This window comes from Manis pentadactyla, chromosome 10 (assembly GCF_030020395.1).
Source record: "Manis pentadactyla isolate mManPen7 chromosome 10, mManPen7.hap1, whole genome shotgun sequence".
NCBI lineage: Eukaryota > Metazoa > Chordata > Mammalia > Pholidota > Manidae > Manis > Manis pentadactyla.
Window position 1 is genome coordinate 103441015 of NC_080028.1, and position 26983 is coordinate 103467997.

The 26983-nt window shown below is 54.8% G+C and overlaps 3 protein-coding genes across 10 annotated transcripts in view; 2 read left to right on the plus strand and 1 right to left on the minus strand.

Moving 5' to 3' along the window:
- Positions 1 to 200: 200 nt before the first annotated feature.
- On the minus strand, positions 201 to 10994 carry NUDT1 (nudix hydrolase 1). The gene is made up of 4 exons (XM_036932858.2): positions 10878 to 10994; positions 9190 to 9356; positions 695 to 840; positions 201 to 516 (listed from the first exon to the last, which is right to left on the minus strand). The coding sequence occupies exons 2-4, from the start codon at positions 9339 to 9341 to the stop codon at positions 344 to 346; spliced, it is 471 nt and encodes a 156-aa protein (XP_036788753.2). The 5' UTR covers positions 9342 to 9356; positions 10878 to 10994; the 3' UTR covers positions 201 to 343.
- Positions 10903 to 16383, plus strand: MRM2 (mitochondrial rRNA methyltransferase 2). 2 transcript variants are annotated; one of them, XM_057487464.1, is made up of 4 exons: positions 11292 to 11331; positions 11525 to 11648; positions 12856 to 13145; positions 15257 to 16383. In XM_057487464.1, exons 1-4 carry the CDS (start codon positions 11307 to 11309, stop codon positions 15697 to 15699), a joined length of 882 nt encoding a protein of 293 aa, XP_057343447.1. In that variant the 5' UTR covers positions 11292 to 11306; the 3' UTR covers positions 15700 to 16383. The 2 variants fall into 2 exon arrangements, with proteins under 2 accessions (XP_036788752.1, XP_057343447.1); XM_036932857.2 differs by lacking the exons at positions 11292 to 11331; positions 11525 to 11648 and adding an exon at positions 10903 to 11025.
- A 619-nt stretch (positions 16384 to 17002) lies between these two features.
- MAD1L1 (mitotic arrest deficient 1 like 1) overlaps positions 17003 to 26983 on the plus strand; it is a 415678-nt gene continuing 405697 nt past the window's right edge. For 2 of the 7 annotated variants that reach the window (XM_057487450.1, XM_057487451.1), the window contains exons 1-4: positions 17500 to 17729; positions 19507 to 19669; positions 22788 to 22928; positions 25284 to 25463. In XM_057487450.1, coding sequence (XP_057343433.1) covers positions 17710 to 17729; positions 19507 to 19669; positions 22788 to 22928; positions 25284 to 25463 — 504 coding nt within the window. In that variant the 5' untranslated portion in view covers positions 17500 to 17709. Of the gene's footprint in view, positions 17127 to 17499; positions 17730 to 19506; positions 19670 to 22787; positions 22929 to 25283; positions 25464 to 26983 lie in introns of those variants that run through there. The other 5 variants (XM_036932840.2, XM_057487453.1, XM_057487452.1 and 2 more) reach the window with 4 other exon arrangements.

Sequence of the window (26983 nt, forward strand, 5' to 3'; positions counted from 1 at the left end):
AACAAGAGCCTGTGGTGCTGCACCAGCCAGTGCCCAGCCCTACCTCCCTACCTGTCCGCCATGGGGACAGAAGAGCTGTCCCCTCTGTGCCTCAGGTCTGCATCTCCCATCTCTGTTCTGTGGCATGGGCCACAGCCCACATGCCTGGTGGCTTCCTGAGGACACAACTGGGCTGGCTGTGCTGGGCTGGTGGAGAATGGTGAAAACATAAAAGACATTTATTTTATACCTTCCCATCCAATCACTCTGCAAACAGAAACCCTAAGCACTGACTACCCACAGCCCAGAGGGCCAGTCATCGCTGCGGGGCAGCGATTCCTGTGGCTGGAGAGCAAGCAGGTTCCTAGACTTTGTCCACCTCACGTAGTGTGTAGTCCAGGATGGCGTCTGGACCACGGAACTTGAAGTACCCAAGGAATTTCTTCCCCTGAAGCAGAAGGGGAAACCAGTAGCTGTCATCTGGCCACATGTTGCTGAAGGGGATTTGGTCCAGCTGGAACCACTGAGGGCGCATTTCTGCAGGGTGAAAAGGAAGGACTGATGTCCAGCCAGACTTAAACTGAGCTTCGGGAGGAGTTAGTTAAGCAGTCCTGGGCGGGAGCTGGACACACTGTCTCCTTGTGCCTGCCTTGAAGGCAGAGGGAGGCAGGCTGCCCCCAGCTCTGGCCTGGCTCCCCTGCCCACCCGGGCTCACCATCACTCTCCGTGGGTGTCCCCTGGACACTGTCTGTGCAGAAGATGTGCACTTCCATGAGCTCAGGCTCACCCACAAACTCGAACATGATCTGGCCCACCTTCTGCAGCGTGTCCACCGTCAGACCACTCTCCTCCTGCAGCTCCCTGTGGGCGGAGGGAGGGCAGACAGACAGAAAGAAGGTGACAGTAAGCAAAGCACCCACGTTTGCGTGGAGCTGATGGCGGTGGAGCATGAGGAGCGTGTCTGGGCAGGTGCCCCGAGGGCCTGGGCTGCTGACGGGAAGCGTGGGCTGGAGTCCCGGGGCGTCATCTGGAATGTGCGCGTTGTTCTCAGCCTGGCAGATCTTGGCAGCCAGCTGACAACTTTAAAAACTCTGATTTGGTTCAGAGGTTGTGGAAAAGGGTCAAGATTGTGAGGACCCAGTTCAGGGTGCGCAAGCCGACCTGGTCAGCGCCCTCTGTACTGCGCCACGGCAGGCCCGGAGGTCTCCCAGAAGGCTGGGGTAGAGCCTGGCCGGTCCTTCAGCTCCAGCCCTCCCTGCAGGCTGCAACCCCGTGAGAGCTGCAGACCCCGAACCGTAAGCATCCTGCCGGAGGCACCATCCTTCCTCAGAGCCGTGCTGAGAGCACGGGATCGCCCTGTAGGTCCCCAGTCTCTAATGGAGGAGGAGCTGCTGTAACTTCTGTTCCACTAAGGAGATGCTCCCGCCCCTGCCAAGATGTGCAGTGGTCCCAGTGGACAGAGCTCATGCCCACTGCATCCCCCGTCTCAGGGCGCCTCCCCACCGGCTCCCTGGGCTGTGGTCTCAGCCCCCGAGCAGGCAGGTGTGACTCACACCAGTGGAACCAGGGTGCCCCCCACAGGCCGATGCTGTTCCCTCTTGAAAGCATTTCCAATTGGCATGTTCACTGGGGACAGACTGGCAGAGACCCATGGCCTCATCGCCCAGGACCCCAGGGACTGCTCTGGTGCTCCCCTCTGGACCCGTCCCTTCCGTGCATCCCTGTGAACAACTGCTGGCATGTCGTGTGCTTTTCATGCAGGAGAGTGACACGCTACACCTTAGGAATTCAACTAGTCTTTCAACTCTTGTGTTGTATACTGAGAAGCTCCAACCGTGCACAGGTGCCAGGCCCCTCGGTCCTCGGCCCACAGGCTGCTCCCCGCTCCTCAGCAGCGCTCTCTGGAGGGGCTGTGCTCAGGATTCTGGGCCAGAGCCACTGCAGCCACTGGGCTTCGTCTCCTCCGTTTAGAGACTCTTACTCCCCCACTGCCTTATGTTTATTTTTGTTCCATAAAAATGCCCTAATTATGTCTGGCCATTTATAGTCGTGCGTGAAGTGTTTTTGCTTTGACCTGTTAGGAACACAAGGCATCATTACTTTCTGTGCCAGTACTGAAGAGTCAGGGACTCCACTCTGCTCGCTAGACGTATCATGCCGGTGAAATGCCTCTATGAATGGACGCCTTCCTGGTGTGGGCCTGCCCTGCACTTCCTCAGCCCTGGCTGGGAGCTTTGTCTGCTGCCTTCGGATGCAGGCCAGCTGCTCTTTTGAAAGCTGGAATTTATTCATTGAGATGGTTAATTAAAATCAGACTTGACCTAAAAAGACGAATGTGTGTTGCCCTTGGGGGGTGCAAACGGCTCCCCAGTTAGACGTAACAGAGGTGCTCTGGCAGCAGGCTGGCCCGTCTCATTTTTACAAGCTTCACCCACCGATTTACTGTTTTCAGCAGTTTTGGTTAATGTTCCCTAGGCGCATGGCAGTGTATGAAATCTCTATCTCCTCAGTGACAGAGTGGAGGCTCTGTTTCTCGGGTGGGAATGATGAGGCAGCTGGAGATGACACAGCTCTGTCAACCTGTGATTCCATCTGCTGGTCCCCACATGGCAGGTGGAGGACAGGACGAGTGACACATGACACTAAAGTGGGCCGCCAAGTGCCTGGGAGCAGGGGGCCTGCATTCCCAGGCCTGTGTGGCCCGGGGGTCCCACCACCCGTCCTCCTCCTGCACTGCCTCCCGGAGTCCTTTGAACATGGAGCTCTGAATCCCCACTGCATTGGGGGCCATCAGGGATGCTGGCCAGAAAGGCGGGCACACTCCACCTGTCTACAGTCCAACCTCAACTCTGGGGGCTCCCAGGTCCCCCTGCCCTGGAGAGAATCATCTCCCTGAAGTTCCGAGGGCCTCCCTGACAGGGACACTGGCACAGAGAAAGGGATGACCAGACATGGCCTTCTGAGCCTGTGGGGGTGTGAACCTCCTCTTGAACTGGGGCCTGCTTTGGAAGCCCAAAGGGCAAAAGGACAGTGCAGTGGGTAAAGCATGCACCAGGCTGGACTCCAGGGCCACTGTGAGTCACATGCACATCAGACACCAGGGCAGTGGGCCTAAGGATCAGCTGCATGCACATGTGCAGGCAGCCATCCCTGAGACTGGCAGGCCCTGGGTCTCGTCTCGGCCTGCTCCTTGTCAGCATCAGAGCATTCCATCAGCTGGCAGGGGCAGTCCTCTGTCAAAGGCCGTCCATCACACCCTGCACTCTAGGCTGGCACCAGGGGAGAGGAGAGGCTGCCACGGGAGCCATGTGGTCCACAGGCAGACTGGAGCAGCAGGGGGGCCCTGGATGCTGAAACTCTGCCCCTGCATCAGGGCAAGGCCTCTCCTGCCCCACTGAAGAACACCGTCGGGTGATGACCTGGTGCTCCTGCTCGCTGCTTGTTGGTGTGGGGACCATGAGTGCCCCATGGCCACAGGGAGCAGGCTCTCCAGGGAGCATGCAGCCTGCAGGGGCAGGGCCTGCCCTTGTGGACACCCGGGTGTCACTCAGGAGCAAGGTGCAGCTGGGAGAGGCGTCCTCTGCACTGTCTGCCGCAGCAGGGCCCTGAAGTGTGCAGAATCATGAGCCTGGGAGGCTAATGGAGTCCTCCACAAGAAAGCTGAATCTGAGCACAAGTCTTCAATTTCACAATGGTTCTGTGATCTGCGACGAGGCCCTGAGGGAGGAGCGAGGTGCAGGTGAGGGACTGCAGATCCAGTGGCGTCTGGTTGTCCAGGGAGAGCCTGGAGGGTCCTGTGGTGCCTGGGCAACTGGGCCAACTGGGTTTGTCCATTGAGCCATCTAATGCCCTGAAGGCTGGCCCTGTGCAGGCCCTGGAGATGGTGTCAGAGGAAAGTGGCTTCATGGCTCCACCTCACTGCTGACATGTTAGAAGGTGGCCGTGCAGCACTGTGGGAAGTGTGGTCTTTTCAGTAAATGGTCCTGTCGGCTGGATGTCTGTACGGAATGGAAGGATCCTGACCTTATGCCATACTTGAAACTCAATTCCAGATAGATTTAAGGTCTAATGCTCCTGAGAGTTTTAGAAGAGAAGACAGGTGAGTATCTCCTTAGAAGAGCTCAGCACGGGCAAATATTTCTTTAAAAGGGTGTAAAAAAGGGTGACTGTGAAGAAAAGCTGTATGTGGGGCTGCATTAAAATGACAAGCTTCTCTGTTTATCAAAACATCACTAAGAGTAGAAAGACAAGCCAGAGAGAGAAGATAACGTGCAATTTATCCAACAAGTCAGTCTAGAACGTCTACAGATGCTTCTGGCTTCTCCTTCGGCTGTAAGGAGCCTGCACATCACCCCTCCAACCTAACAAAAGTAAAGCTGAACAGACTGGAAAAACCTCCACGCCTTCTTGGATCCACAAGGGGGATGAGCACAGGGGAGCTGTGTCCTCGAGGAAGACCTGCCCAGGACCGACGAGGCGAGGAGCCACCGTGAACCGACCCCCCTGCTCCCCGGCTGTGCTCTTGCCAGGGGCCACCCCTAGGAGATGCTAGGCACCCACAGCCTGACCGACATGGGGAAGAAAACCCTCAGCTCCTGCCCTCCCCAGCCACTCTGTCGCCCTGAAGGGGAGAGAGAGAGATGGAGACTCACTTGTGAGGGTCACAGTCCAGGGGCACAGACCCACGAGCACACCCGCTAGCCATGGGGCCAGTGCTCATGCCACCACCTCACTGTGGTCCCGAGGCCAGCTGACAGTTCCTTTCACCTGGTGCACTGGGTCTGGGTATAGAGGAAGAATTACAAGCACACTAAATGGCCAGAAAAGGTGATGTGAAGAGAGGGCCATGAGAGCCAGAGCAGCAGGGGTGCTGGAGTCCTCAGACCTGTACTTTACAGCAAGTAGGGCTGCTCCACCAAGGGTGGGCGAGGTGGACGGCGTGTGGGAACAGGCCGGCAGTGAGTGCAGAGGCGTTAACCTAAGGACGGACCTGGAGTCCTGCAGCCCCAAGCGGCCACAGAGACGACCAGCACTTCTGAGGGGATTGTTAGCAGGCTGCATGCAGCTGAGGAGCGAACCTCTGGGCACGAGGCCCTCTCGACAGAATGCTCGAAGATGAAAAGCAAAGAGGGAAGACTGAAAAACCAGAACACCGAGGGCTCTGGGACGACCGCAACAGCCGTGAGAGATGCCAGGTGGGAACACAGAAGAGGGAGAGAAAGGAGCAGGGAAATGTTCAGACAACAATGACTCAGTTTCCCTAAATTAATGTCAGGCACCAAACCGCAGATTCAGGAAGCTCAGGGGACACTAAGCAGGATAAATGTCCAAAGAACAACACCCAGGTGCACTGTCTCCAAACTACAGACTCAGGGATAAAGCATGCTGAAAGAAGTGGGAGGAAAAGGTCCATGGCCCACAGAGGGGTAAATGGAACAAACACCCCTGACTGCTCAGAAATCATGGAAGCAAGGATTAGAGTGAATATGCAAAGTGCTGAGAGAAAAACCACCAGCCCACAGTCATGTCTCTGAAATCACCCTTCAAAAGGGATGGCAAAATGACTTCTCAAAACAAAAATGGAGGGGCTCAGCCTGCAGAAATATTAAAAGAAGTTCTTTAGAGAGAAGGACCAGGCAGGTCAGAAGCCTGGGTTGCATAAAGAAAGGGAAAGCATCAAAGGGAGAGGACGGAAGGGTCAAGAGTTTGTTTTCTTAGTTGACCTAACAGGTAAGGGTTTGTTCAGATTAACAGCGATGATGGGCTTGCTTGCTGTCTATCCTGCCTGGCGTTTGTGTGGCAGCCAGGGGATGGAGCAGGAGGCGGGAGTCAGATCCCTTTATTTGTAAGGCGCTCCCGCTTCCTGCGCGGTGGTGCTGACCGAGCTGTCTGGGGGTGGACCTGGCTTAGCTGTGATGTTCACTGCAAACATGAGCAACCACTAAAACAGGTCAAAACAGAACAAAACAAATAAAAAACAGTTAAGATAAGGAGAGAGAATAGATCATGTAAAATGCCCACTGAGAACCACAAAAGACAGGAGAAGAGTGGAAGTTCTCCAAGTCCACATGCACACATTACGAAGAACAGGGGCGCAGAGAACCAACGAATGTGCTGACGCCAGCCTGGCTTTATCCGATGCCAGCCTGGCTTTATCCACCGTCACACACACCGAGGGCCCAATTGCTCTCAAAAGAGACATCATCAGGATCAAAAAAAGACCAGGCTATGTGGTGTCCATGAGGAACCCACTTTAAAAATAAAGATTAAAAGTATAAAAGCATAAAGGTTAAAAATGTAGATTAAAGTGAATGGATGGAGAAAACGTGCCAGGCCAGCACTGATAGACAGGCAGGAGTAGCTCTCCTGCATTCAGATGGAGCCGCCTGCAGAGCAAGGGAAGCGATCAGGGGCACCCCCTAGTGGGAAAGGGGCCAGTTCCCAAGACAGAATACTTAACATGTATATGCCTAAAAAACACCATCAAACTATGTGAGGTCAGAAACTTAGCAAGGACATAGTAAAACGTATGAGGAACTACAGATCAGTAAGAAAAAGGCAACTGGGTAAAAAAATGGGCGAAATACAAGCAGACACTTCACAAACGAGGACACCCAGGAGGCCATCTGAGTCCTCAGGGCAACGCAGGGCAAGCCTCAGCGAGGGATCATACACAGCTGGTGGCCCACACGCAACGCGTCCATTGCACCCACGGGTCTGGAGGAAGCGCACTCAGCTCTGCGGGGTCAGAGCACAGCTGCTTTGCTAAACGAGCAATGCTCATTAAGGCGGAACCCCTCTATTCCCCCGGGGGGACATCCACCAGGAGAGCACACTCCCAGCCCCACGGCAGAGCGCCCAGGCGCCCACAGACACCGCAATGGGTGTAGCCAGGCACGGAGGGCCTGTGGCGGGGTTCCACCCATGGCACTCAGGACGGGCGGCTGGCTCTCCAGTGGTGCCAGCGGCCCAGTGAGGCTGCCCACCAGAGGGCAGCATCTGGCTCCATTTCTGTTTCTTGATCTGCCTACAGGCTAAATGACCAACCTATTTCTTAAAAACTCCCTGATTTGGGCACGTTGACTTCAAAACAAACTGAGAAAAGCCCCCAGTCGTGGCCTCAGAGCGTGCTTATGGGGGAACACAGACAGAAGAGAGTCGTTCAGTGCACAGTGTGATCTGCACAGGGGCATAGGCCACTTAGCTTTCCTAACTGGAAAGCCAGGAGGGGCCCAACATGGGGAGCTGGGAGGAGGGGGGTGGGAGCTAACATGAGGGGCAGCCGGGCGCTGCACTTGGGGGCTCAGTGAGTGACAGGTCGTTTAGTGCACTGGTAGCTGATAGAGGCACTTAATGCATGAGTCGGAGAGACTCGGACCCAGATCTACACCCCCAGACCCCAACCCAGACCTCCAGACCTGGACCCAGCCCCAGAGCTTGACCCCAACCCAGCCTTAATCAGGAGGGTCACCTGGCAGTCATGTGGAGAATGGACTGTGGAGTGGGGGGCCCAGGTAGGAGGCTCCTGCACCTGTCTAGGTGAGAGGGGATGGTCTGGATACCGCAGCAGAGGGTGACACCCAGATACATTCAAGTTACATTCAGGGACAGAAACCACATGCTTGTGTGGAAAGAGGTTTCCTACCTAACCTCAAGCCCGCTCAGTACTCCATACTGAGGGTCCTTCTGTCCGTTTCCCATTCTGGGCATGAACACTGTTGGGAGGACAAGAGGGAAAGTTCATAACCCTGGGCTGCTTCGGTGGCCATGGGGGTTTTCTTGTCACCATCATGGCAAGGGGCTGAGGTGAAGCCATCTGGGGCCCCTCCCAAGGGGTCTCCTTAGCTCCCGGTGCTTTGGGGCATGGTGCCCCTCCACCTTCCACTTGCCGGGACCGAATGGCAGGCCCTTTGGGAGTTCTGGGCCCTTACCTGCCCTCCCTCTATTCCGGATGCCCCGGACCACTGGGTGTCCACTAGACCTGCTCTCTGCACACCCCCAGGGCCCAGCAGCGACTAGGGGCAGTGGCTGGGACCTGCTCCTCTGTGTCTGACACTGAGCAGTAGTGGTGGGTGTTACATAAACCAGTGACCCAAGGACCAGTCTTGGAAGGACATGTTTGCGGTTGGCAAAGTGACCACCTGCGCCCCCATTGCTGTCCATTCTCCACTCTGTTTCTCCTGCAGCCCATCCCAACCCAGGCATGGCTCACAGGGCTAAGTGCCAGAGTCTCACAAGACTGGGCTTTTTTTTTTTTTTTTGCAAAAACAAATGACTAAGGGCATCGGTGGCTGCAACCCTGGGTTCCAGGCCGAGGAGCGGAGGTGCACGGTGGGAACACCATGCAGGGCTTTCAAACTGTGGGCCATGGCCTGCTGTGCACTGTGAAGTCAGCTTAGTAGACTGTGACTGGTGATTCAAATAAAGCATGGGGACTACACTGGAATACTTTCACATAGGAAGTGTTTTGCTGTTATCAGAGTATAAACATTTTTTACTCTGACTTCTGACTTAAAAAAAAAAACACCCCAAACTTGAAAGCCACTGGGCTGCAACGTTGCCAGCTTTCCTGCCTTTCAGAAACCTCATTAGTGTGCATTTGGGGAGCTCTTCTCTTCTCCGGGGAAGGTGGCCTGATGGCTGCCAACGCTCCCAGAATGACATTAACAGGAGCTACAGTTTGTGCAGCGCTTTGCGATGTTGACCCCCCAGTTTCCTCCACACATGCCTGTGAGGAGAGAGGAAGGCACAGGCTGACGTCTGGGGGGCTGAGGTATCTCAGCAAAGCTGCTTGACCTTCAGAGCCTTGGTTCCTTCCCATGGGAGGCTGTGGATTGTGCTGAGGATTACCTGACACCGTGCAAAAGCATCCAGTCGAAACACTCATCAGCTCCCCTGCACAAGAGCCAAGGGCCTGGGCACACCCCTCACTGGAAAGGAAGCCAGGACTTCTCAAGCCACACACACTCCCCAAATGCATCCTAACTGCTCCCGCCCCCGACTACAGCTCCTGTCCTCAGCACTGACTACTCTTCCAAGTCCTCGTGTCATGTCCTTGATCTTCCTGACAACCCTAAGAGGAACTGTGACTTTTATGATTCCCATTTTGCAGGCTCGGACCCAGTACACGCCCCAGGCCCCAAGCTCTAAGTGGGGAAATCGGGTCAGGCTCTGCAGCTGGTTCTGTGCTCAGGCCCACGCCTCCCTCACCTCTTGGCCCCCTCCTCGATGGTCTCTCCGTCCTCAACTTTGCCCCCGAAGCCATTCCACCGGCCAGCCCCGAAGCCTCGTTTCTTCATGCCGAGGAGCACTCGCTGAGGCTGAAGGACCAGCACCAGGGTGTAGAGCTTGGAGGTGCCCATGGTCCCTGGGGGCCCCTTGAGAAGGAAGAGGGCTGGGTCAGTTTGGGTGGGAACAGGACGAGGATGGAATCAGCGTGTTGCGATGGCTGGGGGCAGGGAAGTCAGAAACATGTTCTGAAAGGCAGGGAGGGGAAACCTGTCAGTGAACAAATGATCATCTAGTACAACAGACGCCTGACTCTCAGAACGCAGTGGCCTCAATGCCCTGGCCCTTTGCTGGCCAGCAGGTCAGGAGATGGCTCTATCTTCCCCTTCCTTCCTTGGCACGGGGCTGTTCTTGGTCCTCTGTCAGCCTGTGCCCAGCTGGCACCAAGGAAACCATGCAGTTCATCCATCAGTCCTTGGGTCAGATCTTGCCCTTGGCCTTTCATGAATGGGGGACTGGCCTACTGGGGTCTGGCGTCTGCCTCTCTGCAGTAGCAGACCTCCAGAGTCCCAGGAAATGCATGGCTCCTGGGCCCTCCCTCTTGTCATAGTTTATATTTTGCCCACAGCTATTGTTGCTCTGGGACCTGGCACTTGGGGAGGGCACTGGAACCACAAGGGGCCTCCTGCTTCAATGATCCAGAGAAAGAAAAATGGTGTGTAGTCCAGAGAAAGACTCTGCCTGGGCTGGATGATGTCTGGGCTGCTGCTGGAGAGATGGTGGAGGACCAGGGCCAGGTGCCCTGCCGGCCCGTCCCTACTCCAGCCTGGGGTCACCGAACATGTCTCCTGCTCCAGGGACCACACCTGAGGAGATGCAGGGTGGAGGGCCTGGGACCCCATGCTTTATTTTTAGTTACGGTTTCTGATAAACGGGACCTGTAGCGGAGTCCTGGCGGTGGGGTAGGTCAGGCGGAAGGGGCGGGCTCTGGGGGTCAAGCCCTTTAGGCCTGCATACTTTGTCCTGGCACCAAATTGTTTATGCCCATGGCCCTGGCTTCCCAAGTAAACTGTGAGGGCGAGAGGGAGGCGGATACGAGGTACATCGGCACTCACTTATTCAGACTTCTTTACAAAATCCACCCCACTTCACAGACCCAACAACTGTGCGCAAAGACCTGCTTTCCCCATATTCAGAGGCGGAAATGAAGCTCAGAGAGGTGAAGACTGACCTGAGGTCAAACAGCAGAGCCAGGGCCCAGAGCTGGGTCTACTGGCTGTTGATATCTAGGTGGCCCCAGGTCCAGAAACGAGAGGCTTGTACTACAACTGGTCAGGTCCTCAGAGAGCCTAGCTAATGGCAGGGACCAGGGAGGCTGGCATCAGGGCTGCGCGGCCCACCTGTTAGCCATGTGGCTTCTGAGTCCAGTCATCTGTAAACTGAAGCCCCTTAATCAGGGTCGAAAGACACAATATACACAGGGCACCAGGCTGAGTCTTGCACACCTGGCCACTCGGTAAATGAAGGTTCCCTGTCCTGTCTGTCCTTCACAGGGTCCCGGTGCCCCAGGTCCCATGACCCCTGCGCCAGATCCACCTCCTCCCTCCTCTGCGGCCTCTGCTCCACTGGTCCCGACCTCGCTCTCGCGCTGGCCGGGTCCGCAAGCTCACCTGGTGCCTCGCTCTCCTGGGCCCGGCTCCTCGGAGTCCCTGGCTCACCTGGCAGCGCGGCCGCGGGGCTCGCCGTCCCACCGCGCGCCGCCGCCGGGGGCGTGTCCTCGGGCCGGAAGTCGGTCGCACTTCCGGCGGCCATGGCGCGGTGAGTCGGCTGTGAGGGCGTGCGGGGGACCGGGGTCGCCTGGGGCTCGCGCCCGGTTTCCTCGTCAGAACAGGGGCGCCGAATCCACTTCCGGCCTGGCCGTACACGGCCTGCTCGGGCATGGCGACTAGGGGACTCTGGGCACTTCAGACGGGAGGCGAGCCGTTGGCGGAGGAGCGACAAGCGGGCTGAGAGCTGCAGGGGACTTTGGGTGGTGGGGCGGGCGAGGTCACCTGCAGGTGGAGAGGAGGGGGCGGCGAGGCGGCCTGCAGGGGGAGAGGATGGGCCTGCGAGGCGGCACTGCAGGTGGGGGGGCGGGCGAGCTCACCCTGCAGGTGGAGAGGAGGGGGCGGCAAGGTGGGGCTGCAGGTGGGGGGGCGGGCTAGGTGACCTGCAGGTGGAGAGGATGGGCCTGCGAGGTGACTTGCAGGTGGAGAGGAGGGGGCGGCGAGGTGACTTGAAGGTGGAGAGGATGGGCCTGCGAGGTGGCACACTGCAGGTTGGGGGGCGGGCGAGGTGACCGCAGGTGGAGAAGAGGGGGCGGCGAGGCGGCCTGCAGGTGAGGTGGAACTTAGGAAGAGCACCGCTGGCCTGAAGGCTGTGGCATCCGACTTGCGAGAAAGGTGAGGCCGGTGTGACTGAATGCAGGACGCGGGGTGGCGCTGGAGGTCAGCTGCCCAAATCAGGCGGCTTGGGGGCGTGCTTCTTTGCTCTTCACTCCTTCCCCGATCCCTGGAATTAGTTCTGGCGCCCTGGACCACTGTGCTCTCTTCCCATGAGACCCCTTTTGTCTTTTGAAGGCAATGATTCTGGAGTTACTGTCTCTAACAAATCTTATAATCGTGCTTTGGTGTTGTGGTGTTGAAGGGCTTTTGGCCTAGAGCCGTGGGGATAATAATAGCTCTTTCTTCATAAAAAAGAAATGGATTTGGACCTACTTCGTATGGCTCTTTTGAGATTTAAATGAGGGGAGGTGTGGCAGTCGACAAACTGTTCAAAACCTAACTTTGCCAAAGAGACTTGGAAATTGCCCTTCAACTGTTCATGCAGGTTGAGTTCAGTTTTATTAAGAAACGTGGCAGGTCAGGCCTGGTGCCAGCTGCTGAAGTGGTGGGACTAAGGTGGGGCTTGTGCTCCTCGGGTGTTCTAGCAGTCTCAGAGCCCAGATTTTGTACTAGAAGAGAAAGAATATACCTTCCTTAATTTTATCAGTACCCACCCAGGATGGGAACATTTTTGTTGACACAAATGAGGTGACTATTGTTGCTGTCTGAGCTTTCCTTCTGAACAAAACTTCATGAGAGAAAGCCCCTTGACTGAAGGGTAGATGCCTGCTGGGTGAGCTTGCTCAGTCCATAACAGAGCACCGAGGATGGACAGCCCAAACAGCAGAAACTGTTGCTCTCAGTCTGCGAGCTAGACATCAGGGCGTCACAGGGCTGGTTCCTTCTGTGGCCACCCTCTTTGACTGGCAGTTACCATGTTCTCCTGTGTCCTCATGTGGCCATCCCTCTGTGTGTCCTTATTTCCTCTCGTGAGGACACCAGTCAGACTGGGTTAGGGCCCTCCCCCCATGACTTCATTTTAATTGCCTCTTTAAAGACTAGTTACATTTCAAGGTCCTGGGAGTTAGGACTTCAACATAGGAGTTTCTGGGGGGCCGCAGTTCAGCCACCATACCCACTTCCTGGCTGTGTAGTATGGTCAAGCCTCCCCTTGTCTTGGGCCTCCGTGCTCCATCACCCACAATGTGTGGGTTGAGCCAAGAGTCCCTCACACTGGCGACCTCCCCATCTGTGTGATGCCTGCTTGCTGCCTCTCTCTCAACAGGTCCTTGAAGCTGGTGCGAGTGTCCCTCCAGCGCCAGGGGTTCCACGCTGCTGGGAGTACCTTCAAGGGTCGGACTGGTGTGGAGCACCTGTGGCTGATGCGGCACTTGAAGGACCCATTTGTGAAAGCTGCCAAGGTGGAGAGTTACCGGTGTCGAAGTGCCTTCAAGCTTCTGGAGGTGAACGAGAAGCACCGGATCCTGCAGCCTGGCTTCCGGGTGTTAGACTGTGGGGCAGCACCGGGGGCGTGGAGCCAGGTGGCAGTGCGGAAAGTCAACGCTGCAGGCACAGGTGGGGCCTCCACGCTGCTCTGAGGGCCTCTGACCTCAGGAGTCTGTGACTGAGGCAGCTAGTGCCCTCCGCCAGAGGACACGTAGTGCCAGTGGGGCACTTTCCAGAGTCACATACCCCTGAGCTGGTTGTTTAGTAGTAATGATGAACATAGACACTGACGTTTTCAGAATGAAAGGCAAGGTAGACAGGTGTACTGATTAAAATCACCGCACATCACACCACATTAAAGTGTGTATCAACATGTTGGTGTGCATCCTAGAATTCGGTTTTGCGTATGTAACCGTACATTTTCTTTTTAAAAAATGGTGTTAGACACACTCTTCTTGCTAATTTGGAACCTTAATGGAGCTACTTTTATCCCTGCATGTTATGTTGACTTCTTTCCATGACAGTACAACTGACTTAACCTCAGGGGGTTCCAGGTTCCACTTGGCCTGCCCAGGGGGGCCCTCCTGGCCAGGGTTCTGGATTCTCTGCTCTGGCTCAGCCTGAGGGACCCAGCTTTTATCTGTTTCATATTTGAGGGTTTTGTCAAAAATTTCCTATATAAAAAAGAATTCCATGATTAACAAGCCATCCAGCCGCATAATTTAGAAAACAATGTTATCCTTTGGACGGTTGTGTAGTATTACAGAGGCTGGTTATACTGCTGGTTTAGGCAGTCTCCTCTTGGGCATCCGGTTGCTCTCAGGTCTTCCACTAGTGTGTACGATACTGTGGTGAACATGCTCACCCTTGTATCGTCTGCTGGAAAGCCTGGGGCTGATGCATGCGCTGGCATTATATGACATATGTGGCAGTTCACTGAGGTACCTGTTCCCATTTTCCTAATGAGGAAGTTGAGGTTCAGTTTAGTCCCCTGGGAATGCTGCTCCCCAGGTTGTTCCATCAGCCTCATCGCTAAGGATGGGATGGTTCAGGGCTCTAGAATAGCTTTCAAAAAATTTTTTTTAGCTCAATAAATATTTATTGACTAAGTAAATGAATTTGTGTCAGAAGCTTATTTGTCTTTTCCCACCAGTGAGCCTATCCACAGACCTCCTAACAACTGACTTTGGTTTCTGTTTAATATAGCCAAGTTAACTTGTAGGATGAAGTGGCAGAAGGAGAGTGTGTGGATAAAATGACTTGGTTTCCTTTCTTCCCAGAAGTCGCAAAACTGCACACAAAGCCATTTGCCTTTAGTGGGCCCTTCCTGAGGGTACACAGTACATGGGATGTTCAAGGCAAGTGTATAAAGTGAGGTGTGAGATGTCCCACTTCCCAGAGCTGAAAATAGTTTTGCTTTTGAAAAATTAGGTACTCTGCAAAATAGCTAGACTTATAATCTTTAGCTAGAACTACTTCCCTCCCACCCTGACAGCCTGTTTACTAAGCAGAGTGAACCAGTAAATCTGCAATTGTTCCTTCAACTTACCAATGCTGGTGTGTACTTCTGAAACAAAGGCTCTCCGCAGTGGAAGGGAGCGGGAGCTGTAAATGTGGTTACAGCCTGGGGTTGGGGAAGGGGAGCCGGGAGCAGCAAGACGCCTCGTTTTAGGGGTAAGGTGAAACAGTGGCATCTTTTTATTTCACAACTGGTGTCACTCAAATATGGACAAGGTGTCCATTTTCATACCTTATTTTGCCTTAGTCCAGTTTCCCCATCTCTCAGCTTCTTTCTACATTCAAAGAAATTGGATTAAACTGTGGAAAGGATTTGTTTTAATCTAAAGGCCCTTTATATGTATTGTGTCATTTCTATTCTAGTTTACTAAAAAGACCACTCAGAGATAACCCTTTCACAGAAAGCAACCCTTGGGGAGTGGAGTGAAATTAGAGTTGGAGTCAATCGTGGGGTGCGGCCCCAGGTCTACCTTTTACTCTGGGACAATCACTTTTGCTTTCTGGGCCTCAGTTTCTGCAGATGTAGGTGAAGGACAATCACTGCCCACTGTATGTTGTAGAGGCTGCATAGACAGTGGGGAAAGACCTCTGTCCGTATAGTTGCACATTAGCTCTTTCCCTTGGTCCTGAGTTTTTCTTTCTATTTTATTATTTTGTTGCCTGTATTTTTGTGGGAAGATTCATGGTCCAAATAAATAATGCACTCACCACTTCCTCCTTAGATCCCAGTGCTCCTGTTGGCTTTGTGCTTGGGGTAGATCTTCTGCACATATTTCCCCTGGAAGGAGCAACGTTTCTGTGTCCTGCTGATGTCACTGACCCGAGAACCTTCCAGAGAGTCCGAGAGCTGCTTCCTGGAGGGAGAGCAGATGTCATTCTGAGTGACATGGCGCCCAACGCCTCAGGGATCCGGGGCCTTGATCACGACAGGCTCATCAGCCTGTGTTTGTCGCTTCTGGATATGGCTGCGGACGTCCTGCGCCCTGATGGAACATTACTCTGTAAAATGTGGGCTGGCAGTCAGAGCCGTCGCTTTCAGGAGAGGCTGGCAGGGGAATTCCAGCGTGTGAGGACGGTGAAGCCTGAGGCCAGCAGGAGAGAATCCTCAGAGGTGTACCTCTTGGCCACGCAGTACCAAAGAGCGCAGGGTTCTGGGAAAGACTGAGTTGTTTCTGCCATTTCAGGTCCCTTTCCACGTAGAGCTGGAGGTCCTTCCTGGGCGTGGCTGCAGAGGTCCCAGCTAGGTCTGGGAAGCAGTGAGCTTAACAATGAGGGACCTTTTTTTGAAACCAGAGACATGAGAAAGCTGTATTCAGTGGCCACGAAATATGATAAAACCCAGTCTCTGTATCATTTGTGAAGATGAAGTTATTGTGAGGAAGATAGAGGCAAAGATGAAAGGGTGAAAAGAGAGGGAAGGAGAAAAACGAATAGGAAAGGCAGGTGGGCACAGCTTTATGTAATGGGAGCCTGTTACAGAGGAACTGGCTCCTACCTTTACCCCAGAACACAGCACACAGGTTTCCACTTATTTAGCCTATACAGTGTAACACAGAAAAATCTAATTTAAATGTGGGGATTAATTTCCATCTCTTTGTCGAATGCTCTGGAAATAAATCCATTCCTCAAGCAGCGAGAGTTCCCAGAGCAATCAGGGAAGACAGTGGGTGTGAATTATGCAGGAGGTGGGTGTGCTTGTACTTTTGCTGGAAATATGTGTCGCTTCAATACTCCAGGCCCCGGGCTGTAAAGCTAATTGCCAGCAAGCAGCGGTGTGGTGTGTTCATTTTCCTTTTACTCTCCTCCCAGGAATTTGATGCAGCCTTATAAAAAATGTACATTACATTAAGGGATTTCCATGCTTTTGTTTTTTAATAAATTGGTTCCTTTAAAGCCATTTCCTACCTCAAAAACAGTTTATATAAACTACCGATTCTTGGGAACCTCCACCAGGGCCCACTTAGTCCAGCGCCCCGAGGCCTTGGTGAAGCTCCGGACGGGAGTGCGGTTTCCCCTGTTGTCTCTGGCTGCGATCGCCCGGGAGGGGCCCTGCTCCCGCCGCCATCCTGTCCTCCAGCCTCCCTCCCTATGCCCGGGCGCGAGAGCTTGGTGGCGCCTTTCCTCTGCAGGGGTCCCCCGACCGCTCACAGACCCCGGGAGGCCAGCCGAGCTGGAAGATAGTTTGCTTTTCCCAGGGAGAAGTCGCTTTGTTATTAACGTAAATACTGTAGCGACATTGGGGGCGTTGACAAGCGTGTGATCAAGTTCGGCTTGAAGAGCCACCGTTGGCGCTGCTATTCCACACAATACGGGGCGAGACCACCTCCCTAGTGGAAACCCGGACCGCGGGGTCTGGGTCGCCTCGACTGTGCAGCCGGCCCGCTGCTGGGGCCGAATCCTCTCCGAGCGGCATCTTTCAGGGGCGGGCGGCTCCAGGCACGCGATCACCGGACTGGGTGGCCCGCGGACTCGGAGCCTTACGGCCGGACCGTCCCAGGTCTCGCGAGAGCGCAGCAGCACTTCTCGCGATAAGCGGGCGTGAAGGAGAGGAGGGAGATCCGAGCGGCAGAGGCGAGCGACAGGAGCGGCAAGGTGGGGGGTTGTTGGGGCCGCGGTCCCGGGGGAGGGGCCCTGGGGAGTCCGAGGTGGGCGCCGCCGCCGCCGCCGGGGCCCCGGGGCAGCCCTGGGGGGTTCTGTGGGCGCCGCGGCCGCGGTCCCGGGGGAGGAGCCCTGGGGAGTCCGGAGTAGGCGCTGTGGTCGAGGGTCCCTGGGCAGCCTGGGGGGTCCGGGTGGGCGCCGCGGCCGAGGGTCCCGGAGGAGCCCTTGCTGGGGGCCGGTGGGCGCCGCGGCCGGGGTCCGGGCGCTCTCAATGGGGTCCGGGTGGGCGCTGCCGCTGGATTTGGAGGGAGGCGCCGCGGCAGGCGGTGCGGGGGTCCGGCCCTGGCTTCTCTCAGCGTCTGGTGCTGGGGCCTCAAGGCTTCTCAGAAGGAACAGCTCGAAATGGCCAGCGCCCCGTGAAACCCGGGCAGTGGCGACCTGGAGGAGGGGTTCTCACACCTGTCCGGAGTGCTGGTCCTGCGGAGGCTGGCTGCTCCCCAGAAATACCCAGGAGGAAGAGAAGTGCTCTTCTTGGGTGCTACCCTTCCAGGCCGACCCAGCACTGTGCCCTGCACTTATGCAGAGGAGCCGCCTATGGTACTTGCTCCCACTTTATTTTACAACTAAGAAAGCCGATGAGAGATGGGAAGCCATTCACCCAGAATCACACTGCTTTTAGCTAGCAGAGTGGGAACTTGCATTCATGTCTTGTGTGAGGTTGGAGAGAGCAGAAAAGTTGGGGGGCAAATTTACCAGGCCAGTGTAGTGGTGCCCGTGGGGGTGTGAAGTGCAGTTGCGGGTGGTGAGCCTCTAATTTCTTTAGGTTTCATCAGCCATTGTTTGCCAAGGATGAGAAGGGCCGTTGAGAGGCTCCCAGCTCAGGGATTGTGTTGGGAGCAGTTCGTGTTCAGTGGTTAGATTGTTAGATTCAGTGATTAGAAGATTTGAGTCTGTTGGATGAAAAGGTTGGAGTTTGAGCTGCTGCGTTATTATCGTGTGTTTAATGGAGCAGGTTAGTTCCAGGCAGTTGAAAATGTACGTGTTCTTTTCATGCTAGTGTATTACATTCATTGTTTCTTACAGGGGATGGCACCTTGAGAAGGTGGTGGTAGATTGGCCAGATTTCCCACCCTGTGAGGGAAAATATGGCCTGGTCTCATCTTGGCAAATGGAAGGCTTTGCCTTCAGGAGCAGAGCCTGCTGCCTCCCGCAGTGCAATTCTGTATCAGCGAGGCTCACAGCACTGTGAGGTCCCATTCTCTTCCAGTTCATTTCCACTCATGGTGTGAGTGAGTGGTGCAGAGGTGGACATGATGGCCTATAGAAGGCAAGGGCTCTGTGTGCACGAGGCCAGAGTTCTTGTTAAGTGGGAAATTCTCCATCAAACTAAGATTCCTCATTCTTTTGGGGAGATCTGGGGGTGTTCTCAGTCTAATATTTAGGAAGAAGGCGGGCTCTCCCTGATTTGCCCTAGGGAAAAGAGAATGCACCTGTAGGAATCGAGGGCATTTGGCTGGTCACTGTGCCTGGGGCAGCCTGGTGTGAGGCCGTAACCACAGATTGGGGGCTCCAGGTTCCGCTTGTCCTTGGCCCTTCCGTGCATTGGTTTGTAGTGCACACTGGACCTTCAGAGCTACACAGACCCAGGTTTTGGTCTCAGTCTCATTTTATTATCTCAAAGATATGTGTAAGAAGACCTAATTTATCTGCCGACTGTGAAGATGGAAATGTCCTGTGTACAGTTACAAGCAGAGTGATGAACTGGGGCAACAGCTGCACTGTCCGCCATCGGGAGACTTCTTAAGGACATTGTAATTCTGACAACTTTGCAACATTGGCTTCATGATCCTCAGTTTGCAGATGAGGAAACTGAGGCTCAAGGAGTCTCAGTGCCCAGTCAATGTGAGATACCTCTATTTTTGGTACCTCGTTAAAAACCGGAGCAGCACATACTCGTGTCGTTGCTGACGTGTGGTGGTGCGGCCGTGGCCATCGTCCTCATTGCCATGGTTTGTGCCTGTTTCTGACTCCTGGAGGCTGGGCGTTCTGTGAGTGCTCCTGTGGGAGGTGTGACACCGGACTACACCTTCTGCCTGGGGCCATCTGCCCCCTGCTGGTGTGCAGGGTGGCACTCTGATGGCCAGTGGCCTGGTGGCATGTTGTCTTTTATGCCTCCAGTTCTTCTCTGGTAAGCTGGCAGTATGGGCTCCTAGTTAACCCCGAAGAACGTGATCATGGACACTGGAATGTTTTAAGGGCTCTGAGAGAGTGTTAGGGGAGTGGGGTTGCCCAGAGGCACCCCCTGACCAGGCAGCTGGCAGAGCTGATGGCGCCTGGAAAGGCTTGCTGTGACCCCTCCCTTGTCTTCCTCCAGTAGGAAAGTGGCCATGGAGGACCTGGGGGAAAACACCACCGTCCTGTCCACGCTGAGGTCTTTGAACAGCTTCATTTCTCAGCGAGTGGAGGGAGGCTCTGGATTGGATGTTCCCGCCTCTGCCCCAGGTTCTCTGCAGATGCAGTACCAGCAGAGCATGCAGGTGAGTGCTGTGTGTCGGGATAAGGGCCTCTAGGTAAGGAGGCCTGCCCTTAGGTGGAACCTGTTCAACTTCCAGATAGTTCAAGGGTGACATATGTTGGGATAGGGGCCTCTGGGTAATGACACCTGCTCTTAGGTGGGACTAGTTCAAGCTCCTTATAGATGAGGCAGGTCAGTATTCTGTCAGCCTAGCCCTGAATTGTCCTGGCTTAAAAGCTTGATTTACCAGCACTTCCAGGGTGCACCTGGTACTCAGCATTGCACCCACACTAATGAGCTCATAGACAGTAATGGTAGGATTGGAAAGCCAGTCTGTTTGTTAAATTGAGGGAAACACCCAAACTGCCTGGGAGCATGGCCACTGGAATTGTCTACCCAGTTGCTGGCTCCCTTGAAGGTACATCACAGGGGAAGGCTGTGTTGTAAACACAGGTTGTGGCCAGCCCATTGGGAAAACCCCAGCAGAGAGTGGAGGATTGGCTATGTAATGGTCTCAGGCTGTGGGGCCATTTGCAGAGCTTGGCTTCAGTCTGCCATGGGTGATTTCTACAGTACCCTGAAAATAGACTTACTTAATTTTATTCTAATTTCTTGGCAGTGCTCGCTGCAGTCCCAGTTGTAAAAGGGTCAAGTTCAGGTTCCAGAGAGTTGTGGGGTCAGTCCCAGTTGGGGCAGGGATCACTGAGTCCACACAAGGAGTTGAGTGTGGTGTCTGCAGCCTAGCTGGGCCCCTGCCACACTACACCAGCGACATCAGGCAGTCCCTGGCTTCTCTGCCTGTGTTCCTTCTGTCCTGTTGATGGCATGGGCTGCCGGAACTGCTCTGTGAAAGGGTCCTGTGTCAGGTGACCAGAGTGCCCTGTTGCTCTGATAGCCCCACTGAGGCCCATGCAATATTTGGTAGAACAAACACGGGTGTGTTTGTATGCGTTCATTGCTGATAATTGAATGACTTATGTTGGTTAGCGAGCTAAGTTACTTACTGCTCTGTTTTGGGAAGGACTGTTACTTATTCTGAAATTAGGTCTTTTATGTTTGTTTTTTGGTTTTGATGTCAAAACACTTGTTTTGAAATGGTGGTGGTAATAGATTGTAGTTTTTTTTTTTTTTTGATCCTTGCTCACAGGCAAAATAGGTTGGCAACTTTGGTCTAAAGATGTTAAAATTTTACTGATTCAGATGTCTGGGATCTTTTGGCCTCTCAGAACTATAGGAACTATAGGCTCTAGGACTTGGGACGCCCAGGTTCTCACTCAGCTAGTGCTCTGAAGGGCTTCCCCAGTTGGGGGATCCCGCCAGTGAGAGCTATGGCCACAGTGAGCTGGTTAGAGCCCTGTAGCCACAGGACCTGCTTTGGGGCGCTGTCCTTGGCCTATACTGTCCCAGGATTTCACTCAGCAGTTTCCTTCTCTTTCCTACTGAGCTTCCACCAAATAGCAGGTGAGGGAAGAGAGAAGCTACTCGTCTTCGGGTCTGGAGCAGAGGTCAGTGCCTTTCCTACCAGTTCCCCTCCTTTTTCTAAGGTTCCAGCTCTGTGAAAATGTTTTACAGCCTGCTCTGGGGCAGGTCAGTGACAGTTTAAATATAAACACGTTTCAGGTACTTTGCTTCAGAAGCAGTCAATGTTCTGAGAAGATGTGACTGCAGATCCCTGTCTCTGGGACTCCGGATCCCTGTGTGGTGGTGTCCCTGGATCTGGGTCTGCATCCTCAGGAGAAGCTGGTGTCTAGCTGCAGACATGGAGAGCCTAGAAAGTCCAGTGGTTTTGATGGAGGGTAGAGCCAGGGACCTCTAGATATCAAGACGGTGCAGTTGAAATGAGAGGAAGTGTAAAGAGGGTAAAAAAAGTGTGGACTGGGTCCCAAAGAGCAACGGGTGCAGAAGGTACTTGTCCTGGCCCAGGAGTTCTCACGCTCTGTTCTGTTGACCCTTTGGGCTGAATGACTCTTCATCTCACAGGACTTCTCTGTGCCTTGTGGGACACTGAGCAGCATTCCCAGCCTCCTCCCAGCCAGCCGTTGGGGGCAGTCACACACTTCCCACCCCTGTGGCAGTCAGCAGTGTCTCCAGACGGTGTCAGGTGTCCCTGCTGGCAGCAATACCCACCTGCTCGAGCCCAGTGTCTTGCAAACGTTAATGCTCATATGACTCTTATGAGAATGAGAATGTGTTTAAAAGGAAGATTCTGATTTGGTGTCTCTGGGGTGTAGCCTGAGATTCTTCATTTCTGTTAAGTGTTTGGGAGATAAATTGCTGTTGGGTGGCGGTCACTCTTGGCAAGCGCAGACTCTAGCCCATGTGAAGAAGGCCCTGCAGTCAGTGATTATGGGAAACTGATGCCCTTCAAGGCTTCTTTATTTACCTAATCTCTGTGGGAGGCCAACTTCTCCATTGGCCCTCAAATTCTTGGCCTGGTAGGTCGCTCTTTTGCCACTTACCCAAACTTAATCAACACTACATATGTGGTGATGGGATTTTGCTGATACAATTAAGTTCTCAAATCAGTTGACTTTAGAGTACCTGGGGAGGTGGACCTCACCTAAGCAGCGAGCCTTTAAAATCTGGGTCAGGAGGTCAGGAAGGGGATCCCACACATGGAAGATTCTACCTAGTTGGCTTTGGAGGTAGAGAGGGCCACATGTCAAGGAATATGGGTGGCCTCTAAGGGTGACAGCCCAGCACTGACAGCCAGGAAATGGAGGCTCAGCCTTACAGCCATGGGAGCGTGGCAGATGGGAATGCAGCCCTGCAGACTGTTGAGCCTGTGAGATCCTGATCAGAGACCCTGGCCATGTGTGCCTTCTCACCAGGTCCGACAGCTAACACATGGGTGTTTATGCTGCTAAGCATGCGGGGACTTGTTACCCAGCAGTAGGAAGCTAGTAGACCTCTTGTACATCAAGCCCACCCTTGGTCACCCTGACGTACTCCTGCCCTTTTCATCCCTCCTCTGCTGCTTCCCTGCACCCATTTCTGAGCTGAGGACCCAGCGCCCTACCTGTGCCCCAGGGCTAAGCTGGGCCTCGTTGGGGCAGGCGTTCAGTGAGTGAGTGTTGAACCGTCATTCGGCTTTTTGGCACGGGCGACTGAAGGTTCTGTCTTCCGTTGGTGCCTGTCAGCTGGAGGAGCGGGCAGAGCAGATCCGCGCCAAGTCCCACCTCATCCAGGTGGAGCGTGAGAAGATGCAGTTGGAGCTGAGCCACAAGAGGGCGCGCGTGGAGCTGGAGCAGGCTGCCAGCACCAGTGCCAGGCGCTACGAGGTGGGTGACTGGGGTGGGAGTGGGGGCAGGGGGCTCGGCTGCCTGGAGCTAGGGCCTGCCTGGTGTGGGGGCCGCCTGAAGCAGTGGCTCGGCATGCTCCCTGCAGGCTGTGGGGAGAGCCCCTTGGCTGACAGCCCAGTGCACCAACCCTGGGCTGCGTGCTCGGGCCTTGCATGCTGGCTGTGCCGCCTGCCTTGGAGCAGAGTGGGACCCAGGTGATGCCTCTGCGGGTCAGCCTGCCCTGAAGAATTCCTCCCGGTCTGGTGTCTCCACCCTCTGGGAGAACTGGGATGCAAATCCAGTAGATATGCCAGGTGGCATGGGTGACAGTTGCATTAGGGTCTCAGGTCCAGGCAGGGTCTTGCTCACATGGCCTCAGAGCCAAGATCACCAATTTTGGGTCCTGTTTCCTGTTGCCCCTGGCTTTTCAGGGCAGGCTGGGAAAGTGCAACCCTGTTACCCAGAGAAGGTGCTAGGTGTTTACTTAGGGCATAAATTCCTTCCTTTGCTTTGATTAGCAGCACGGCTAAGCTTTTCCAATAAGTGCCAATGAGCTGTGGGAAAGCTGCCAAGATTCAAGCCAAGTGTTGGGCCAGGAAGTCTCTGACCGCCTGTGCTTTCCCAGCAGATGGATGTCTGGCCTTATGTGGCTTATTCCCATGCTTTTCTAGCTGATATCTTTGAGGGTGTGACACCAGTGGAATGTGTTGGAAGCTTGTAGGCAGGTTCCTGCCATGGTGTGTGGGGGCTCAGCAGCCTAGAAACACAGCCTGTATGGCCCTGATGCTGCTCCAAGTGGTGTTTCTCTGAGGCGGGCTTCATGGATGCCCTTGGCTGTCCTAGGAGGGCCATCCTGGAGCAGCCGGGGCAGAAGGGCTGGGTGAGGCCATGGCAGCCTTCTGCCCTTCAGGTGCCTTTGTTGAGGGGGGAGGAGGTGGTGCCAGGGCATCAGATGGTGGGAGTCATGGTGCTGCCATGACCCTCAGGCAGGGGACACAGGTCTGCAGCTGCTGGCGTTTCTCGGCCATGGGTCCCTCGAGGACAGGCCTGTGCAGGCTGTGGCACCTGCTAGGTGTACAGGATACATTCGGATGAGTGAGGGATTGTCACAGGGCTGCTAAAAGTCTTTCCTTACAGGGATGACTGAGCCTCATCCGGGGCCCCACACTGAGTGCGGCCTCCCCTTCGGAGGCCTCTCCCTCTCTGCCCACAGACATGGTGGGAGGGGGCCCTGGGACCACCTTAGCCAGCGTTTTTCACATTGTTCTGTTGAAACTTGGGCATCTGTCACGGCTTTTCAGGGATTGCCAGTCTGGTAGGGGGTAGGGAAGATGTGGGGTGGGGACCTGCCCTCCAGCCTGGAGATGTCTGTGAGGTGGTGATCCTTTGGGGCCCGAGGTCCGTGGACCTGCCTGGATTGTCCTGAGTGCACTTGGGGCCAGTGGCCTGAGTAGAGGTGTCCTGGCCCACTTTGTGGTGTGCAGAGCAGGGCCCTGTGCTAGCCAGCATGGCCCTCACCCCTTTGCTGCTGGGCCTCTGGCTGTTTGAAGGCTGTCTTGGTGAGTCCCTCTGAGCCTTGATGCGCTTCCCTCGAGGAGGCCACAGCATTCTGCACTACTGTTCAGCCCCTCATTGGTGCAGGGCTGCAGGGCCTTGTAGGAGCCCTTGTGCTGAGCGAGGTGGACCGTGGGGTGCCCGCTGGTCCTTGGGAGCTTCTGCAGCTCAGCTTCCTGAGGAGAGATCAGAGGCCAGCAGCGTCAGGTGCCACCTGACCAGGTCTGCTGCCTTTGTGTCTGGATTCTGGCTTCCACTGTGTGGTCCCTTTGCTTCTCTGGCTGAGGGTAACCTCCTCAGTGGCTTACAGTCAACTCCTGAGGCCGCCGGGCCTCACCAGGATGGCTCTTGGTTCTGCAGCCTCTTTACCAGCATGACACACAGTCCCCTGGGGTACCTACACAGCGGGCTCTGAAGGTTTGTTGGGGGTAGTGTTCCCTCGTGGCCCACTAGGGCACTGGGTCAGCTGGTCCTGCGTGCCGGCTCATGTCTGCACCGCCTGTCCCTGCCCGGGTGTCTGCTTGTGGGCAGAGTGCCGACTCATCATACTATAGTGCAGTCAGACAGAAGCTGCTGGTACTGCCAGAGCTCAGATGGCTTTCCAAGGTCGCACCTGAGTCTGAGTGTTGGGCTGCTTCTCCTCCCTGCAGATGGTGCCTGTGAGCACTGGCTGGTGACTGCGTGGTGCCATGTGCCCTCCGAGAGGGGCCTGGCCGCACTGGAGGGGTCCCTGTTCTGAGGGAGGAGCGGGGTGTGGTCTTTCTGCTCCGACTCCCCTCACCAGTCCTCCCCTCTTGGCAGCGCGAGGTGGACCGCAACCAAGAACTCCAGACGCGCATTCGGCAGCTGCAGGAGCGGGAGGCCGAGGTGGAGGAGGAGGTGAAGGAGCAGCAGGAGCGCAACAGGTCGTGTCGGCAGAGCCTGGATGCAGCTGGCCGGAAGCTACGGGAGAAGGAGGCCTGCCTGGCCACAGCCGGCGAGGTGAGGGCTGCGCCTGGCTGCGTGCCGCCTCCACCAGCCATTCCTCCTCCTTGAGGGAGGAGAGCGACTGGACCCCGCACTCTGCCGCTGCAGCGCTGTAGTGCTGTGTTCTGGTTCTGCTTCCCACTTGTGCACACACATTCTGTGCACGGTTGTTAGAGTAAAAATACCAATTTCCCACTCTGGTTTTCAGCTAGTAAGTTGAACACTTTAGTCCTTGCAATTATTTTTATCAGATGACTGATCCGTGTTTTGTCATTTTTAAATGTTTTGTCTTTTCCTGTGCAGGCCCCCTGATGTGTACACATGCAGGTGGCAGATGCTCCGTGCATGTAGCCTTTCTGTGCCTGTTGGTTCACGGGCACAGGTTCCTGGGAGTGGGGTGGTATGCTCTCCCGCTGGCCTTCCCAGTGGCGTTCACTGCCTGCCACTGTGATGTGCTATGCATGTTCTGGTATCACAGCAGCCTCACCGTGTGTCACAGATGTCACAGATAGTGGTCTTTTCTAGAAACACCAGTTTTTTTTTTCCTTTCTTCCAGAAAGTATAGGTAGGTGCCTCTGGATTTGCATTTCTTTGATTATTAGCATGGTCTGTTAGCATCTGAGAATGTCTTTGAAGCCAGAGCATGTGTGGACTGTAGTTGATACTGTCCTCTACCAGTTGAGAGCTGCATAAATTTTAGAAAGAGCCTGAACATCGATGCTGGTGGAAATCAGACTCTCTGACCTTCTCTGTCCCTTTGCTGTGCAGCTCAAGATCACAGGTGCTGTGAGGAAATAAATGAAATGCTGCCAGGGAGGGAGTGGGAACGTGGGATCATTGGTATTCTGTCTCTGCTGCTTTTCTCCACTTGATAGATCCTCAGGAGCAGGCTCCAGGTTATTTTTGCCTTGGCAGCGCTGGAGAGCATGTTAAAGTTGTTCCTACATCTGTCTTCTGATCTGGATGTTGGCAGGAGAGGAGCCGTGATAGGCCTCCAGACAAGTCCCCCTTGCCCTTGGTGTGCCTGCCTGTGCTTCGTTCTGAGCTCATGTGCTGGAGGCTGGTGTGGGGTCCCTGGGAGCAGGCAGGCGCTGCACACTGATTGGTGAAGAGCACAAGGGGTGAAACCCTCACCTCAGAAGTCTGCAGAGGATGCTGGGCCGGGCCCAGCTCGGGAAAGGTCGTGGCTAGCTGGGACACAGGACTCCACATGTTGCTTCTCTTCAGTGCCCTGGGGAAGCCTTCCCTGGTCACTCAGATGAGGCTCTTCCCTCCCTTCTCTAGCTGTATGCTCTTATCTGGGTGCCGTGGTTCGTGTGATCATCAGTGTGTCGTCCCCTTGTTTCCTACAACTCTGTAACTGTGGGCCATCTGACCCCCGTATGCAGTGCAGCCAGGTGTCTGTGTGTTTACTGAATTCAGGAAAACCTGAAGGATATGCTCATTGTTAAATATATTTTCAGTACCTCTATTCTTTTTGGTTCCCAGATTGACAGTTTCTGATCCTTACTGTAATAGAGCAGGTTGTGTGGACT